The following is an 18780-nucleotide window of genomic DNA, read 5'->3' as shown; positions in this document are numbered from 1 at the left end:
GCTATGAAAAAAATTATAAGTTATCAAAACCCAAATCATCCCACAGAAATCTGATTAATTTTGCTATTTGGAAATGACCATTAATGAATCACTTTTCATCATAATTCAAAGTTTAAGAAGGATAATTAACTTATATCCATAAATCATGAGCAGCATCTAGCAATACATCATGACTTCTCAAATGTTAAAGTCAATATAATATTTATATAACCAATTAGAGTGTAATTCAATTCTTTCACCAAATAACTTAGAAAGAAAATGAGCATGATAAAATGTCTACTCATTATGCCATACTAATTCTTGCAACTTTTTGTTATCTTTAAGAATCTAGATAAACTCTTTCTACTAAATTCATCATGCTTTGGCCAAAGACGTCATCAAGTTAAGTTATACCAAGAACAAATGAGATATATCTAGTCATATTACTTAGGGTGATAAATCCTCTTTAGACTACTCATCTATCTTCATGTGCTTCATCTCACGGCCAAAATAACTCTTTTTAAGCATTTGAAACTTAGATCCATGCAAATGAAATTAAAAATATGGTAATTCCCACGCAATATGACTTGGTGTCACAAGTTTAAGGATTAATTATAAAATTGATACATGCAAACATTTTTATAAGTATCCGAGTGAAATATCAAATGAAATTCTAATAATGTACCATGTTCAATGAATCTATTCATCTGACAAGCATTTATATATTATTTCTAAATATCTCTATACTTCAATTTATGAAATCGATTACTTACTTCAACCTATGCTCTATCTCTACAATATAATAATAGGAAATAGCTTTAAAACATTATTTTAATGTATAAAATCTCATAATTATTACCCTTTTATAATTATTTTGCAAAACCTTTGTGTTCCATTATCTTCATCCAAATAGCATTTAACAACTTTTTCACCCAATAACTATTTGTTCTCATATCAATGATAAAAGAAAACTTTTTTATTACCTAAATATAAGTGATAAATATGTATTAATAACAATATATTTTTTACCAATCCGAGTGACTTTAGGATGTATATTAATAGTTGTTAACTTGAAATAATGGACCAAAAGGTGAATCAGTTGGATGTCTGGTTCCCACTTCGATCCAGTCAATTCAGTCGATCAATTCAATTTTGAGCATTACTTATACTTTAAATGCAATATTTGTTATAAATATATGTTAAATATGATAGATATTTAATTAAAAAATACATTGGACTCGATGCATAGTACTTCAATAAAACTTAAAAGGTTAACAATTCAAATCTTATCACTTAGAAAATATTATTATAGTATAAATAATAATTTAAATAATAAAAATATAAAATTGGTCAAATTCAATTCGACTGCTTAAATAAAATCTTGCTTACCACTTACAAAACATTTTTATAGAATAAATAATAATTTAAATAATAAAAATGCATAAAAACTTTGTTATCAGTTTGAACAAATAATAAATATTTTTTCAAAAGAGTAACTTGTAACTTCTAATGAAAATTTTGTATAAAATAAACAAAACAGTACCTAATGTCAACAAATTCATTCAATTCGAACTTTTAATGCATTAACTTACGTCTTTGTTTGTTATAACATTTTTTTCCAATTAAATTTTAGGTCTTTGTTTATTATAATATTTTTTTAATTAAATCCTGAAATATTTCATTTATCATGTGAATAATTTAGAAATTAATTGTTTTAAGTAAAAAAATTCAATAAAAAAGATGAATTGTTATCAATTCATAAAATATATAGGTTTAGAATTATTTCTTTATAATTATATTTTTTTTCAAAATTAATTTTAGTGAGATAATTCAAAAATCTAAATATGTTTTAGTAAATAAAATTAATTGTAAACTTGTATAAATATTTTTTTACAAGTTTAACAAGTTCCATTAATATAGACATAATTTCTCCAATTGCACTTATTTGTTTATTATTCGTTTGTTGTTTGCTTATAATAATACTATTAAAATTACATTTTTATCTTTTATCTTAATTCTATTTTAAGATTCATTTATTTTTGTTTGGGTTCGTTTGTTTATATTTGTTTGGTTATTATTTTTTTATTGTTCATGAATACGTTTGTTTATATATATTCGTGAACATATTCGTTTAATGTTCATAAACGAGCTCATTTAACTTAATTGAATGAACATGAATTGAACATGAATAACCTATTATTTAAACGAACAAACACGAGCCGAACATGAATATTTTTAAAAATAAATGAACAAATCATAAACATATGTTCGTTCATTCATGTTCGATTCATTTACAGTCCTATGGTTCATGTTTGTCATGCTTTTTGTTTAATGCTTATTTTTGCGATTGGATCTTTGTTCCCTTTTAAGAAAACAATGGTATTTTGGGGATGTTTTCTTAGTTATATTAAATTTATATTATTTCACGCATACATCTTATTGTTTATGTTTGTTATTAGTCGTTTTTGTTTGGGGTTATGATTACTTTGTGAATTTAGATAGTTGTGTTCTTGTTATTATATGATTGTTTCTTTTCTTTTGTGAATTTGGTCGATATGGATATCAACGTATTACAAATATGTTATTGCAAAAGTATTGGATATTATTCTTATTTTTTTTTACCTTATGTTTTTTTTTATAAAACGTATTCAAAAATTATTTTGGTGGATGTATTGCATTTTTTTGCTTTCACTATTTGTTGTTTCTTGGGACTTTTTGCATTCATTATATGTTTTTAACTATAGATTTGTAAATGTTACAACTTTTATTATTTTATCAGGCTGTTATCAATGGTATATATTTTTTATGTTGTTTTTTTAGGGTTTTAAATGGTATGATTATGGGAGTATGCTCACATGAAAGATTTTATAATTTTTTGAAATACTTTACATACAATTTTCAAACATTCGACTACTAATATGCAAGATATTATTTTTGAAACATTATCTTTTAGTTGATGTAGTTTATTTTGTGTTTTTGGTAATGCTATTTCTTTTTTGGTCATTCTTGCTTTTTGCTTTTTGTTTACCTATAGTTATGTTAATGTTATTTTTTGGGGGTTTATATTGATAACAGTGTTATGCAATCTTTTTTTCATTTTTAATATGGCGATTGTTGCCTTAATGAATATGAATTGATAAAAAGTTTGTTATTATAAATATATATATTTTTTGTTCAATTATCTATGTTGTCTATTTTCTTTTTACTCATTTTAATTATTGTTTTAAGTTATATAGAAGCTCAATGTTATTAAAATCTTAAAATTTATGATGCATGTAACTGTTTTTTAAGTATTGTTAGATTTTATTTTTATATTATGTTTCATTCTTAGATTATGCAATCATATGTTGATCTGGATGTTTTGTTATAAAGTTATGTTATCTATTGATTTGTTTGATTTATTATAGTATTATTTTTCTTTTTTGTGTTTATATTTTTACTTTTTTTTATTGTAATTGTACTGCTGTTATATAATGTTTTCTCATTTTGTATTTATGAATCACCAGCTTTTTTGACGTTGAATTGCAAATAAAATTTCATTACAAATATATTATGAAAAGGTTCCACTTATTTTTGTTTTTTTTTTGTAGGTTGCATTCAAAGTTTATTTGGCTTATAGTCTTTCTTTGTTGCGTTTTATGCGTTGCTAGGCTTGCTTTTTGATGTTTTTGTATTAATTGTGTTGTTTGTCTTTCGATTATGTATGCAGTCTATTTTTATATCTTTAATTATGGTTACATTCTTTATTTTGAGATTTATCTTTATTTTTGTTGTTGTTTTTATGATTATATTGTTTTTCTCCATAGTGTTTAGTTTTGTTTCTACTTAAGTTTTAGTCTTTGGTTTGATGACTGGTTATCATTGATTTTATTGTATTGTCTTTACTTATAGATAATGTTTAGGTTTTTAAAAATAATAAGTTTAGAAGGTTAAACATTCTTAGGTATCGTTGAGGTCACCGTTATTAAGATGTCAATTTGGATGTTTCGTTTTTCATTTTACCTAATAGTGTTCAATCAATAGATTATTCAAATAATTTTCCTTGAGTTGATTTAAAAATAATTGTTGATTAGATGTTTCACTTGTGTCTAAAATCTATAGGACAGTCCAGCACATAAGTGTGCATTCATCAATCAACAATCAAGTTCAACTTGAAATTGTTTTCATTTCTTGTGCTGAGATTCAACTATTGTTTGACAAGTTTTCGGTATGATTTTTTATCTGCATTGTGTTGGATCAAATCTTGCTTTAAGTTTTGGTCTCTCTGATCCTCAATCTCTTAATTATATGTCTGTTGAAGATGGCTATCAAAATTCATTGTCAAATATTGCTTTTCATTATCTTATTTGTTGATGATGATGGTGAAAATGAAAATAGTGCTGGTTACACTGATTCGCTTAGAACTTAAGTACTTGTTAATAGTAAGTTCATTTTTCCTTTTTTCTTGAGCCTTTTTTTTAATTTCTATTTTATAATTAACTTTTTTATGTTTGTTTAAATGCTATTATACTTATCAACATTCATTTTCTTGAATGCATATATTTTGTTGCTTTTATTCCTTTATTATGATGTTGTTGTCATTGTATGTTTTCAAGAAAGTACTTTAAACCTTTTAATCTAGGTGGTTTAAATGAAATTTATTTCCATTATGGTGAGAGAATGTGGTTTGAAGAGAATGATCAAACTATTAGTAGAAAAGGTGTTCTTGGTTTTAATTTTCATTGTAAAAAAAGAAGTGTTAAACTACTATTTTTTAAGCGTGCACTTCCTTATTTGAATTTGTTTTTTGATTATAAAAATGGTCAAAAAGCTACTAAATTTAGAGATAATATAAGAATGTATAACATGATACTCTAGTTTACATCAATTGGTGGAAAGATTGATGTAGTAATTAATAGGATGCCTCATCTATATATCTTTAGAATAAGTGGTCAAATGTATAATTATATTAGATCTTTACTTTTTCTACCAGATTCAACTCCAAAATTTATACAGCTACATATTTATGATATAACCAATGAAATTTCTAATAGGATAATGGTTTTTATTCTATTTCGGATTCAAGGTCGATTGATGTCAATATCATTGAAGGCTTGATCAACATGTTGAATGACAATAATCAAGTTGTTAAGGCTTTTAAGAGGGTGTGGGATAGATTCTTTGGGTTTGATCTTTGACCTGTTAAATTGGGATTATTCGTAAGAATGAATGAAGTAGACAGGCAACATATGCAACTTTCGGCTTATGAAATTGTAGATTTATTAGTGGGAAATGATGAAGATGCTATTGATGGATGTGATATCATTGTCGATTATCTCACTGATGGTTTGAAATGAATAAGTGAGTTGTATCCTTTGTTTATGGCAATGCAGTAACTTTTACTATTCCGTTATGGCAAAGATGGATTTTCATTGGGTTTTCGTATCAAAAACATAAATTTAAGAATAATCAGGCTAATGATAAAGTGAGAAAATTTATTACCATGATGGAATATTTTGCATGCTTGATTCAACAACATTTAGATACAAGAAGTACTATGCTTAAAGGTGAAAAATTATTTCAGCAGTTTATTGTGGGTGCTTATTTATGTGTTGAACGAATGCATTTACAATGGATACTAGAAAATCAAAACTAGTTTAGATATGAAGTTTATCAAGGGGTTAAAGATGCTATTACCAATAGTGATATTGATGCTTACAAATAAGCACTTAGAAAGTGCTAGGATTATTGTTGAATGAACTTTGATTTGAATTTGAGTCTTACTCTTTAGAAAGGGCTAGGATTATTGTTAAATGAAGGTGTGAATTGAGATGATTTGGTTGATAACCCATTTGATAGAATTAGAGAAGCTTTTAGGCATAGGTGGTGGAGATGGCAACAGTTAGTAGATTCAAATCCTTATTACAACTCAGAGAGTTTTGTTTTGCTTTTTTAAAAATCTTTTATAGCATGTAGACCTGGCAATTAATGTTTTTGTATAATGTTTTGTGTCATGTTTGACACGTATAATGATACGAATTATTAAAATGCTAACATGACACGATTTATAAAATATATTTAAATCCTAAATACGAATATGACACAATACGATTAACACATGTACAATTAATTCATTTAAACACAATACAAATAAATACGAATAATACAAATCTATACAAATAGATACGACTAACATGAATATATATAAATAGACATGACTAATATAAATATATACAAAAATATGACTAAAATAATAAATAATCATAAACTATCAATCATTTACAATTAATAAACTTATATATTAATAATATAAAAAAGTACTTGTATATTAAAAAGAATAAAAAAATTTGATACCCATTTAATATGCATTCAAGATATATGTAAATTTTAATATATATTACATAATTATATTAATTTTTAGTATCAAATTCAAAATGATTAACTACTAAAAATTAAATAATAAAATAATGATTATAGCACTAGTATTAATATTTATATTGTATTTATATTATTAATATAAAAAATAATTTTATAATAATTATTAAATGAGTATCATAATTAAATATTTAAAATAATCTTTATGGTACTGAATAGCTAATTAAATATTATAATTAAAAAATTAAAAATTAAAAATTAAAATAATTTTTATATGTTTATATTAAATTAAAATAAATATAAAAAATATGTTATGCGTGTTAAACATGTTAAACGTATATTTGTATGACAAGATTAAATTAAATATGTTTTTTATATCATATCACATGTTAAACGTATATTCATGTGATACTTTTTATTTAAATATATTTTTCGTGTATTATATATATTTAGACAATCAACACATATTTAGATGTGTTAATACGTATAAAATATGAATTGTATCGTATTAAAGTTTATTTCGACATAAATATATCTAAAAAATTATTTTAAAAATAAATATATGATTTTTTATATATTTTTATATTGCGTCTCAAATTATCAAGTGTAATGGTACGGATATAATTTGAAAATTTAAAATAATAATAAGGGAAGTAATGTCTTTTTGTTACCGATTTAACGAGGCCTTTTATAAAAGAGCAAAAAAACCCACCGGCAGAAATGAAAAACTTACGCGAGGATTACTGAAGACAAAAGCCCTCAAAATCTGTTGAGAAACCCTACAACCTCAAATAACAAAAATCCATCAAAGGGAAGGCTCGCTCTGTGCTTATTTTCTTCTTCTTCTCCTTCTTCTCGAACTCTTTGGTGACCCAACTCAAACTACATAAAAAAAGTGCTTTGGTTGCTTTGGTTATAGTGTGGGTTGTTATTTGTTAAGAGTAAATTATAGAGAGAGATAGTTGAAGTGAAGAGAAAAGAAAGTAAGATAGAAAATGGAGCAAGTGGTGGCAGAAGAAGAGTTGACGCTGGTCACAAGAAAGCCTTACTTTGATCTCCCAACGGCTTGCCCTCTTTGTTTGCCCGTTTTCATTTATCTCAAGCTTGCCCACTTTCCCTTTCGTTTGGATTTCAACTCTATCTTCCCTGATTCAGGTCTTCTTTTGTCTTTTTCCTCATTCAATTAGGTTTCTTTCATTTAATTTTTATTCTTAACTTGTTTTCTTATATTGTTAGTTAGATTAAGATTGGACGCAGAGCTGAAGTCAATGAAAGCGTTTTTTGTTTCTTATAATCCAATTCTTTGACCGGAGGCACCTACAATTGAGCTAAATGCTCGGGTGCATCAGCTAGCCTATTATATTGGGTAGTTTGATTCCCTTAGCGTTCTTCTTCCTGGTTTTACAATGTTAACAAGGGAACATTTTTCTATAATCCTTTATTTCTTGAAGTAAGTTTGAGATTCAAGTGAGAATTTGACTTGTTGATTTGGGAAAGGGGGGATTACAACCTAGCTCTTTGATCTACGGTTGAGCCAAATGCTCGTTTGCTAAACTTGATCGCTTAACTTAAAACATTAAATTCTAAAGGACGTTGCTTGGGGTTTGCTCTTGTAATCTAGATTTGGGGTTTGGAGAGGATACATTGGGTGCATTGATTCATTGCAGCTGTAAATTTTCAATTGGATGCAGACGTGATCCTGGTGATGCCTTTTTTCTGTTAAACGGTCTTTTTTCACTTGTCCATAAGCATGCTTATTTGAGACACCAAAATGCTTGAAATTGATGTTTAGCACCAGTTTATGTTTTCTATGAACCAGACAACGGTCTTAGTTTCACTTGATTGTTAATGTTAGATATGGGGCCACAGTGGTGGAATCTGATCCATATATTCAATCTCACACCATGGGAAAAGGTTTAGTTGTCGTTGTTTTAACTGCTTAAATAATTCGTTGAAGTCCCTTTTGTGGAGATATCAGTAGTGAGCAATATCCTATGGCCTGCTTATGACTATTATGTTTTACTGACCTATTGCTGTATCATGAACATCTGCATGTTAATTCTGTTCATCACTTGCAAATCATTTAGGCAAGTAGACATTCATCGTAATGCGTTTTTATTTCTATTTCAGACCAAATTCCTTATGTTGAATCTGGTGCTTATGTTGCCCACAATAATGAGAATGGTGGGGTTATTGAGTGTTTAAAGCAAGATGGTATTGTTGATCTGGACTCTGAGTTCCAATCTGTCCCTGATTGGATATCAACAAAAGCAATGATTAGCTCTTGGCTAGCTGATGCAATCATGTATGAACTATGGGTGGGGTCTGATGGAAGATCGGCCTGCAAGATTTATTATTCTGATCTACCGTGGCCAATAGGAAAAGTTCTATTCCTAAAGCAAGTATATATTGTAAAACAGCGTCTTGGAATAACTAAAGACAATGCCAAACAGAGAGAAGATGAGGTCCCACTTTTACCTTTGATTTTTCCATGTCCTCCTTTCTCTCTCTCTCTCATTCATTGGTCTGCATGTATGCAAACATGAAGCCATGCAATGCTTACATTTGTACTATTAAGAAACTGTACAGGTGTACTTTCATGTACTGATGTTTTGGGGATCAGTGCTAGATTTTCTAAATTGTACTTAATAAAATTCTCCATGTGGGGCAGATTTACAAGAGAGCAAAAATTGCTTATGGTGCTCTGTCTACTAGGTTAGGAGAACAGAACTTCCTCTTTGATGATAGGTAATTCCTATTGATGTGCTGATGTAGATATTAAAATTTGTTAGCTATAGAATTTTTGAATAGTTTCTCTAATGGAGTAGTATTTTAGTTAAACCTCATGATGATGCAGGCAGCTGCATTATTAAATGTTTGCAGGCCATCAAGTTTGGATGCAGCCTTTCTTGGACATGCTCTTGTCACCCTTCATGCATTACCTGTGAGTTATTTCAGAACCTATGCTATTGTATTCTAGCTGTTATCTCTGGGAGATGATTTTGGGTAATTATATGGTTGATTTAAATCATTATAAATTCTTCAACTTGGATTCAAGCATCTTATGTGCATTATGCTGAGGAGGACTTTTTGTTTATGTAAAACATTCAATAAGCTGAAAAAACTTGAGTTAGGGGGAAGATGAATAATTGCTAAAACTGGGCTGTTGTGGGAGCAACACTACGTAAATTTGCATAGCTGTATACTGTAGTTAAGGGAAACATTCCCACTGATTATTTTTCTGCAATAATCTTTATAGCTTCCACTGATAAGTGGTGTGTTTATATTATGAATTCCTTCACTTGCATGACAAATATTCTTCAAATGTTCTTTTATGTCAAATATCAGTGTTGTTTGATATCTTTTATAGCAATTATGAACAATTTGATAGGTTCTTATAAGATGTATACCCGATGCCTGATGCCTGATGCCTGATGGTGTATATTAGATTGTGGCTGCTTTAACCTAAAGGGGGAAATTATGAGTTTAGGACGGCTTTTGTGATGCATTGGTAAACTGCCATCATAGGCAAACATGAAATACATGATTCTGAGTGTCCAGGCCTCTAAAAGAAAAGGGTGGTAGTTTCTGCTAGAGATATTCCCTCTTGAAAAGAAATAAATATAAGTAGTAATCAAGAAAGAATTCAAATAAGAATAGAGAAAATCCTATGCATGAATGAATAGAAGATTCCAGTATTACAGCTCTACAATACAAAACTCTCCCCCTTTGAAGTGTTAAGGGATTTGCTTATCTGTTCATGGAAAATACTGTATGCAAAAGTGATGTATTTATTTGCAATTTGAGATGTTCTTGATAGGGTTATAGAATGTGCAATACCAGACACTCAATCTAGACCATATAATAAGTTTTGCTTGGTAGAGAAGAAGGGTAATGATGAAACTTAACTAAAAGATATTCATTCTCCATTTCCATCCTCCCTACCAAGCAAAGCCCAAATGCATTTATACTTGTACCTTTTGGACTTGTCTGAAGCATGTTCCTTGCAATTCTGCATTATAGGAAACTTCAGTGCTTCGAAGCAAGCTCTTGGAGCATGATAATATTGTCAGATGTGCCGAAAAGCTTAAAATGGAGTTGATTGAGTCTGGTTCATCATCTTCTGGCCCACAATTTCGTTCGGTCCCTTCATCATCAGCACCAAGAAAAGGTGCCTCAAATTGGAGTAAGTTACTGCATCTGAAAGTCACTTTTTTCCTTTTGTTAATTAGTTAATATTACTTTGGTTTATGGATCGATGTCTGGTCATGGCCTTCATCATCTTCTTGCTTTAATCATTTTTATTACACTGATATTTTACTTTGCTTTCTGATTTCAAGGTTTTATTTTGTCCTACAATTTATAGTTATAAAACTTATCCCTTTCTTGCCATTTTCAATGAAAAGAATTGTGATGAATTAACTGCTATCGGCTTTTTGGACATTGTGCTGGTAATATGAAAAATGATTCAGATTATTAATTTTGGGAAACAGAAATATATTTGGATATGTTGATTTCATGAGCATTGAATTTTAGTATTGACATGTTTATGTTGTTTTAAAGCTGTTTGTGATGATGCTGCTATGTTGAGATATGCAATGTGTGATGTCTTTTTGTAATTTTAGTTTATTCATATATGCTTGCTGGATGTTGTTGTCAACTAACTCATTTTATCAGACAATTTTGAGCACCAGTAAACATTATTTCCTTCCTTTTATCACCCACCAGGTTCAAAGCCAAGGAGCAAGCCCAAGAGGGAGAAAACAGAGGAGGAGAAAATTTTCAAGAGGAGGGCAAAATATTTTTTAGCAGCTCAGCTAGTCGCAGTTCTACTTTTTCTCTCTGTAATGGGTGGAAATGATTCTGCTGGCCTGGAGCTTGACGATGATGATGCTGATGCTGATGAAGGCTTTGCTTTTGATTGAGACAATCTCTCTTTTACCTACAGACTTGGGTCCTTATTACTAACATTTTCCCATGATTATTGACAAGGCTAGTAATCTGTTGAGGTTGAACTTGTAACATTGCATTGTCTTTGTGGAAAATAAGTATGAATTTACAATAGGTGGCATATTTTGGTCGGGTTGGAATCTTTGTACGTTGATGTGTTGTATTTTTTGCTTCAGGATAAAAGCGTGAGGGGTATAAGTACGATTATGTATTAGAGGATTCAGGAGTTGACTTGTTTATAGACTATATAAACATCAGTGGTGCAATTTTGCATTTGATTCTGGTTGGTTATTTTTAAGCTAAGCACTTTTATCATATGTTGCATCATCTGTGGTATGATTAGATATAATGAATTTAAATATGATATGAAAATAGAAAGTGATAAATTTAAAATTTTAATAAAAATAAAATATAAATTTAAAATAAAAAAAATTCGTATTTGATATACGAGTTGTGATACGATAAATTTGATATGGATATGAAATAGATATATGAATTATCGGATTTATGAATGATTTAAATATGATGTAAAAACGATTTAATTTTTGAGAGACTTTGTTCATTGATTAGATTTTATTAATCACATTTCACATTTGGCTCTTCGATGAACAACTTTGGGGGAATTGGGCAAAACTAATCCAACGCAATAGGTCGTTGAATTACTAGCAAGAGAATGGTTTTACATGAATTTGAATCTACAAAATATGGCAAGGCATATTTGTTAACCATACTTGGTGCTTTAACGTTCATTTTTTTTTTTTTCTGGCATAGACTAACTTCGTGCCTGTTTGCATTTCTGTTTAGTTACTCCAAAGTAAAAATCCTTTCAACATTTTTTTAAGAAGCGTCTTCCCTATCCCTTGTATTTATAAGGCTTTGATGAGTTTTCACTTTTCTCTTGCCCAATATAGCTAAACTTCTAGAAGACTAAGTCTAACCTAGCTACCTTGTGATGGTTAAAATAACATTTGTAATGACAGACTCATAACCAGACTACCTAGCATAAAATCAATAATGACATCCCAGTAGCACTTCAATTCTGTGGCAACTTGGCGCTTGCCCATTGGTTAATGAGTTGTGCATAGCCATCAGCTGAAGCAATGGCAAACTCACTATGTGAACTCATTGCAACAGACAGTCCAGCACAAAGTACCCTCATGGCAACATCAGCCAGTTTCTCTGCTGTCATAAGTTCTTCCACTTCATGAACCTTTACCAAGTCCATATTTTCGCCAGACTCAGATACAAAGTTCCAAACCTCTTAGACCCAACCGGTATAAAGCGAGAATCCTCTCTTAGCTGCTGAGTATAGAGTGACCCCATTCCAGCTGCCAAAAAATCTAGCCCATCGAGGACTGACATCTAATGAATATCATCAAGGAATCTTGACCATTGGATGCAAAGTCCAAATATTGCAAGTGTCCCACGGGACCAACAAGGAGAAAATGACAGCTTGGATGTATCAGGGTCTGACCTCAAGCAGCGGAGGAGCCAACCCCTTACAGCATGCAAATAGGATCGCTGAGAAGCAATCCATAACTCAAAACAGGCTCTCCAGTTCCTGAGCTCAGCTTCAAGATTTGCAGCTGATCGGGCTAAACGGTTAGGGTCAGCGGTTGAGATGGAAGACTGCCTTTTTGCTTCTAGTTTTGAAGGTGCACCTGCTAGCAAAAGCTTAGCTTCATCTAAGGTTCGCTTCTGTGCCTGGTGACAGTCTGCCATCACTTTCCACATCCTGGCTAACCTGTAGTTTATGAATTGAAATTTTAGTTTGAAATGAAATGGATATATTTAAATTGACTATGCCTGCAATGATTAATAAACAAGGTACTATTTTTGAGGTTAAAGGTAGCATGGTTCTGGCAAAGAGCTCAATTTCAAGTATGCAAGATATGTTTGAGATGTTGACTTCTAGCCAAACTACATTTTCATGCATCAGGGGTTCGTAGTGGTACAAGGAGCATAACACTGTGGACAATAATATATGTTTGGTGATAAGGGCGTGAATGCTGAACCATTTGGCTTTGCAAAATAACAATCAAATAATAATAAAAGTAGCACCATACCCGATGAAAGTGAAATAAAAAAATTTAACTTCATTGTAAGACTAAAAGGGAGGAATATTTAACATCAGACAATGAGAGCATATCAAGTTCTTCATTTCTTCTTTAACAAAAAGATAATGAGTAAAAAATTGAAATTGACCATTCTTGATTAAAGATCGGATGGAAGATTAGTATGTTGCTAATGGTGCATGTTTTTAAGAAAACATATAATTACATATTAATTCAGAAAGATATCTATATAAGACAGTGATATGATCATGATGTGCACTGGAAACAATCTTTTGATTACTACATTGATCCAGCTTAATAATGTTTGGAGAATGGCAACGACCAAATCTTGATGCCATTATACGATGACAACCCTCTTCTTCTTTGTTCTTTTCCTAGCATTAGATGGGATTCATCAGTTACGATAAAGGTGCCATTATAGAAATGGAAACCATCACCATAAAGGAAGACATATTTGTGGTGTACTTCAAACTTTTACCAGCTTAAGTGGTAAAGGCAGGCATTTTCATTGATGGCTCCAGTAATTATAATAACTTTCCACAGATAATGACAGTTGTAGACTATGGTTGTCGGTATAGGCAAAATAGAACATTAGCCTAACAGTGAACATAAATACAATGTTGTGAAATTGACATACCCTTGTACCAATTCCAGAAGTTGAGGCTGCAACTCCTCATCCCTTAGAGTTTCAATTCTCTTCGAAATAGCTTCAACTGAATGAATTGAAACCTTTATCTGGGTGTGCAGATCTCTAATTGCTGCCCTCGTTTTATCTACTGCATACGGGTTATCTCCCTTAACATCTTGGTTTCTGAGTTGCCTGCTTTTCTTCTCAAAAGCAATTCAAACCTTTTCTCTAGACTGTTCAGAAAGGAAAGCAATTAGTTTCCTCTATTAAGTGGAAAACAGTCGTTATGCTAATAAAATCTAACAAGGCATGGAAAATCCAAGGAGTAATACTTCTTTTCAGGGCAAAAAGTAGTATTTCTCATGAATATGATTTTAAGAATCAATGGCAGTAAATTTTTAAAGACAAGGAGCATATATCTCCTATAGGAAGAAAAGATAATAAAAGCAAACTCCCTCAAGACACTTCCCCAACAAAGTCCCTATTCCCGACAAATTCAAGGAGTGATGCTGTAAAAAAAGATGAAGTAGTATTTCTCATGAATATAAATTTAAGAATCAATGGCAGTAAAATTATAAACAAGGAGGAGCTGTTTCCCATTGGAAGAAAGATTGAAGCCGAATTTGAAAATATTAGCAAAGTCAATGTTTCCCATCAAAGCCCTAGAAGGAATTATGCTCCTTAATTGAATTATTATCACTAAAGGTGCCTGCTAGAATCATTCTTCCTAGAGCTTACTTTGCAGCATAATCTATTTTTAAGATCTGTGAGGTTGAACTTAAAGCATCAATCTCTTTGTCAGAACAAACATGAATGAAAGAACAGTGAAATTACCCACAACTAGCAAGCAACCTAATTGAGTAAATTAAATTTGAGTAATTGCAGCCATATTCACCACTCAAACTCAAGGAAGCAACAAATATCTGTTATCTTACAGTTCCGTTTTTTTTTGCCCCTTTTTTTTTCTTTCAAGAAAACAATTCCCCTTAAGAACTTGCCAACACTGATTTGAATGTAGAAGATGAAGTTTTATTTTCATTTTTTTGTTTCAAGCTTTTCCTTTAGTCATCACTACTTTTCAATTTTTTTTAAAATTATTTGAAAAGTGGTTACTGAAATCAACCCAAGCAATAACTATGCCATATGAGTTGAAGTATACCTTGACTTCCTCATAAAGTTTCTTCTCCCAGGCATACAATCTATTCAATGTTGATTGGTGGCTACCATGAAACATGCAGGATTCTTCTGAGAAGTCACTACTGCTTTCATAACCTGCCTTCTTGGAACTTGAAGAATTGATTAAGAATCTTGATGAGGATGAGTGTGATGAAGCTGAGTGCAATCGAGCCACCGGATTCAAAATCTTCATGGCTGTAAGGAGTATTTCAAATCAATATGCTGACACTTGAGTGATCAAAAACAAGTAATAAAAAATCAGGTATTTTTTCATGATGAGTCAATCTACCATCATTGCCAATGTTTGGCATGTAGCATAAATGTTTGAGTACAATGATAATGGCATCCTTCTCTAATCCTTTGCATAATTTCAGATATACAAACTCAAAGTTGAGTTTTGACTTTAGCATTTCTAAGTAAAGGTACTACCAGCCTATGCAGGTAAAATTGCTGACAGTAGCAAAAACATAGCCATTTGTAGTTGGACATATAACAATCTAATTTTGAACTTCTTATTTTCTTGATGTGGTCCAAATTTAGAGACATCCCCTATAACAATTGCATTCAAACAATATTTTATTCAGATCATAACAAGCCTTACCACATTTAACTAGATCTTAATTCATGGTTGAGATTGCAGGAACCAACTATGGATAAACAAATGGCTAAGGAATTGAACCAATGCACAGATTGAGAGGCAAAAAAAAAAAAAAAAAAGAAGAAAAAGAAAAAAAGCACACATTGGTAAGTTTCAACCTGTAAGCTCATTTGAGGTTGATGAGCACTGAGCTCCACTAGCCTCTAACATTGCTGAGACTTCATTCGCTGCATCAAATACTACCATGAATTGAGCTTCAAGATCATTGATAACTTCTGCCACGCTTGTCGGCCTTTGGTTTATATAAACAGTAAAACCAGATGTTTCTTCTTTAGCTTCATTACCACCAAGTGCCATTTCTTTGTTACTGACTTCAAATTGTCCTGCAGTTTGTTGTTGTACCACTTCTATTCTCAGTTTCCCTTGTGATTGTAAACCTTTTACTTCATGCTCAGTTTCAGTTCCACTATCCATTTCCTCCTCATCCTCTACTTCCTCATCAACATCTTCAACAGTAACTTCTCTAGTATAGTTTTAATGTTTTTTTAGCTTTTTCTTCTATCAAATTCACCTTACTCCCAGGTTCTTCTTGTTCAGTTTCATCTTCTCCTAGATCAGGAATTCCTTCTTCCTCCCTGACCGGCCTTAGTCCTCTGATATAATCATCCATGGCTAACTGATCAAGAATGCTTCAGTTGTTATAGCCATAGTAGTCTAATGATGAAAATGAATTCCAGAAAACGTCCCATTGTGATGTTTGAGGTGAAGGGGGAGCTATATTGGGTCTATTATTGGGAGAATAAGAAAAGAATGAAGAATTCATTGGTGAGGATTGCATTGCAAAAATACCATCAATCCTAAAATGGTGTACTCGGGAGTAAGTTTCAATTCGGACAGTTCTGGTGATTGAGGTCTTTCCTCAACTGCAACTGCAGGGTTACCACCTGATCTCAGGTAATTTACTTTCAACGTGGACTTGGGATTAGATTGAATTGCCGAAGGTGAAAAGGATGAGAGAGACACCGATATGAAAATGGGACTTGCTTTCTTGAGGGGTGTGAAAGGCGGTTATAAATGAATCTAATAAGAACTCACGGGCCTCATCTCCTTCAATATCGTCTCGAAGAGCAGCAGAAACTCTTTTTAAGGATTGAATATAGGCTACATGCCCCAAAGCAAATCGGGTTCTTTGCTCTAGAGCCTGCTTAATGAAATTCTTTCGATCTTTACAAAGCTGAAGTGCCTCTTCATCATCCAGTTTTGATGCACAACATCCCATGATCCTCTTCCAATTTACTTATCATACACACAGCAAATTTTTCAGACTTGAACCAAAGCAGAAATCCAAATAGTGTTCCTGAGTATTTCTCACCAGATTCATATGGATTTTCCCCAGGCTGTTCAGCAAAAGCAAATGAGTTCAATAACTTGAACCATTTTGATGAGACATTATCAAGCAGGAAAAGATTTCCTGAGAAATGAAGTTAAGGACATGTAGATTAAAATATCAACAGATTCTGTAGCTAATAGCCTGATACATTAAAAAGTTTTTGTGCTTTCCTTATATTTCAAGTCTTAGAACATATCAAACTTGTGCACCAAAACATAGAACTGGAACATCCTTTTAAGCTTTCTCCATGAACTCTCCCAAATTCCAAGCAAATAATATTCAGAAACATGGGAAACTGTAAAAGATAGTATAAAATCTTACTAAGAAATTATTTACAGAACAACCTACTAAACCTAAGAAAAAGGTGAGTAAATTTGGAATAAATCTTTGAGATTTAGAAGAATAAAGAATTTGAAGTAGTTTAGAATAAAGAATTTACTGTTTAACACAGATGACCAAAGGCTAAGGATGAAAATATAACAGCCTTTTAATAGTAAAAACATAAGCTGTTTGAAAAGAAAGTGGTAATAACATAAGAAGAAAAATGCATAGGATCACCTCAATAAAGAAGATGAAACAAATGCTGATTTGCAGAATTACTATTTTAAATTACAAGGCAGCCAGAAAAGGACACAACAAAATCAGACAAAGGTTTAAAATATAAGAAGAAGAAATGGAAAGAAAAGAAAAACATTAATTAATTGTAGTAATCAAATGTTGAAATTCTCAATGGTTTAATGTACTTAGAACAGAAACATAAGATGAAAATTCAAATGAGTTGTTCATTAGAAAAGAAATCAAAAGAAAAATCATCTCAAACATTAGATTTTTTTTTTTCTTAAAGGAGAAGGAAAACGGAAAAAAAAAAGAGAAAGAAAAAAAGAACCTCAGAACCCACCTTAGGACGTTGTAAAATGGTGTGGAAAAATAATAGAAAAACCATTCCAAACTTAATGAAAACAACAAACCCACTTTTGTAGTATACAAATATAAATCTAAATTAATTAGCTATCATAAAAAAATTAACAACAAAATTCAAGATGGTAATAATAATAAAAAAATCATGAAAAAACCCAGATGAACTAAAAGAAAAACAAAAGAACTCGAATTTAATTCCATAACTCTACATTAAACCCAATTTGAGTATTCTGCAAAACAAAGTCATTTAAGGTAGGGAAACAGAGAGGCAAGTGCCAACTACCGAAAAGATGGAGCTTAACGAAGCAAAAAAGAAAAGAAAAGAAAAGAAAAGAAATTTCATTGTTATACGAAGACTGTTATTACAAAAAAAAAATTAAGAAAAAAAATTCATGCCAGCGAATAAATGTAGGCGGAATAAGATGCTGTTGGTTGCTTGGGCTTTGATCGAGAGAGAGAGAGAGAAAAGCAACGGTCAAAATATAAGTGAAAGAGAAAGTGGGAAAATAAAATTAAAAAAAAAAAACATAACAAAACAAAAATTAAAGTATCGGGTTGCCGAACTAACTGGGAAAAAAGATTAGGGGATAAGGAAATGAACTTGTCAAATATGTACCCTTCATGCTTCACTTTATTTCACTAATGCCACCCAAACGTTAAGACGTAATTTCTACCCATCTCCTTTTGGAATTTCTTTAGGTTATATTTTTAT

The 18780-nt window shown here is 31.0% G+C and overlaps 1 protein-coding gene and 1 pseudogene across 2 annotated transcripts; one reads left to right on the top strand and one right to left on the bottom strand.

Moving 5' to 3' along the window:
* The first annotated feature begins 7015 nt into the window (after window positions 1-7015).
* Window positions 7016-11564, top strand: LOC111285524 (mitochondrial outer membrane import complex protein METAXIN-like). Its single transcript, XM_022875008.2, has 6 exons — window positions 7016-7488; window positions 8464-8798; window positions 9005-9081; window positions 9217-9277; window positions 10357-10519; window positions 11062-11564. Exons 1-6 carry the CDS (start codon window positions 7329-7331, stop codon window positions 11256-11258), a joined length of 993 nt encoding a protein of 330 aa, XP_022730743.2. The 5' UTR covers window positions 7016-7328; the 3' UTR covers window positions 11259-11564.
* A 419-nt stretch (window positions 11565-11983) lies between these two features.
* Window positions 11984-18632, bottom strand: LOC111284364 (uncharacterized; annotated as a pseudogene). The gene is made up of 4 exons (XR_016342899.1): window positions 15919-18632; window positions 15146-15357; window positions 13996-14219; window positions 11984-13027 (listed from the first exon to the last, which is right to left on the bottom strand). The product of XR_016342899.1 is annotated as an uncharacterized LOC111284364 (transcript).
* Between the last annotated feature and the right edge of the window lie 148 nt (window positions 18633-18780).

This window comes from Durio zibethinus, chromosome 6, assembly GCF_047325235.1.
Source record: "Durio zibethinus cultivar Kanyao isolate XHJ-2024 chromosome 6, ASM4732523v1, whole genome shotgun sequence".
NCBI classification, from domain to species: Eukaryota; Viridiplantae; Streptophyta; class Magnoliopsida; order Malvales; family Malvaceae; genus Durio; species Durio zibethinus.
This window is presented reverse-complemented; position numbering and strand designations above follow the sequence as displayed.

Coding starts and splice junctions, on each gene's coding strand:
- LOC111285524 (XM_022875008.2), top strand. CDS start 7,329: ATGGAGCAAGTGGTGGCAGAAGAAGAGTTGACGCTGGTCACAAGAAAG. Junction 8,799..9,004: donor CCAAACAGAGAGAAGATGAG/GTCCCACTTTTA, acceptor CATGTGGGGCAG/ATTTACAAGAGAGCAAAAAT. Junction 10,520..11,061: donor AAAAGGTGCCTCAAATTGGA/GTAAGTTACTGC, acceptor ATCACCCACCAG/GTTCAAAGCCAAGGAGCAAG.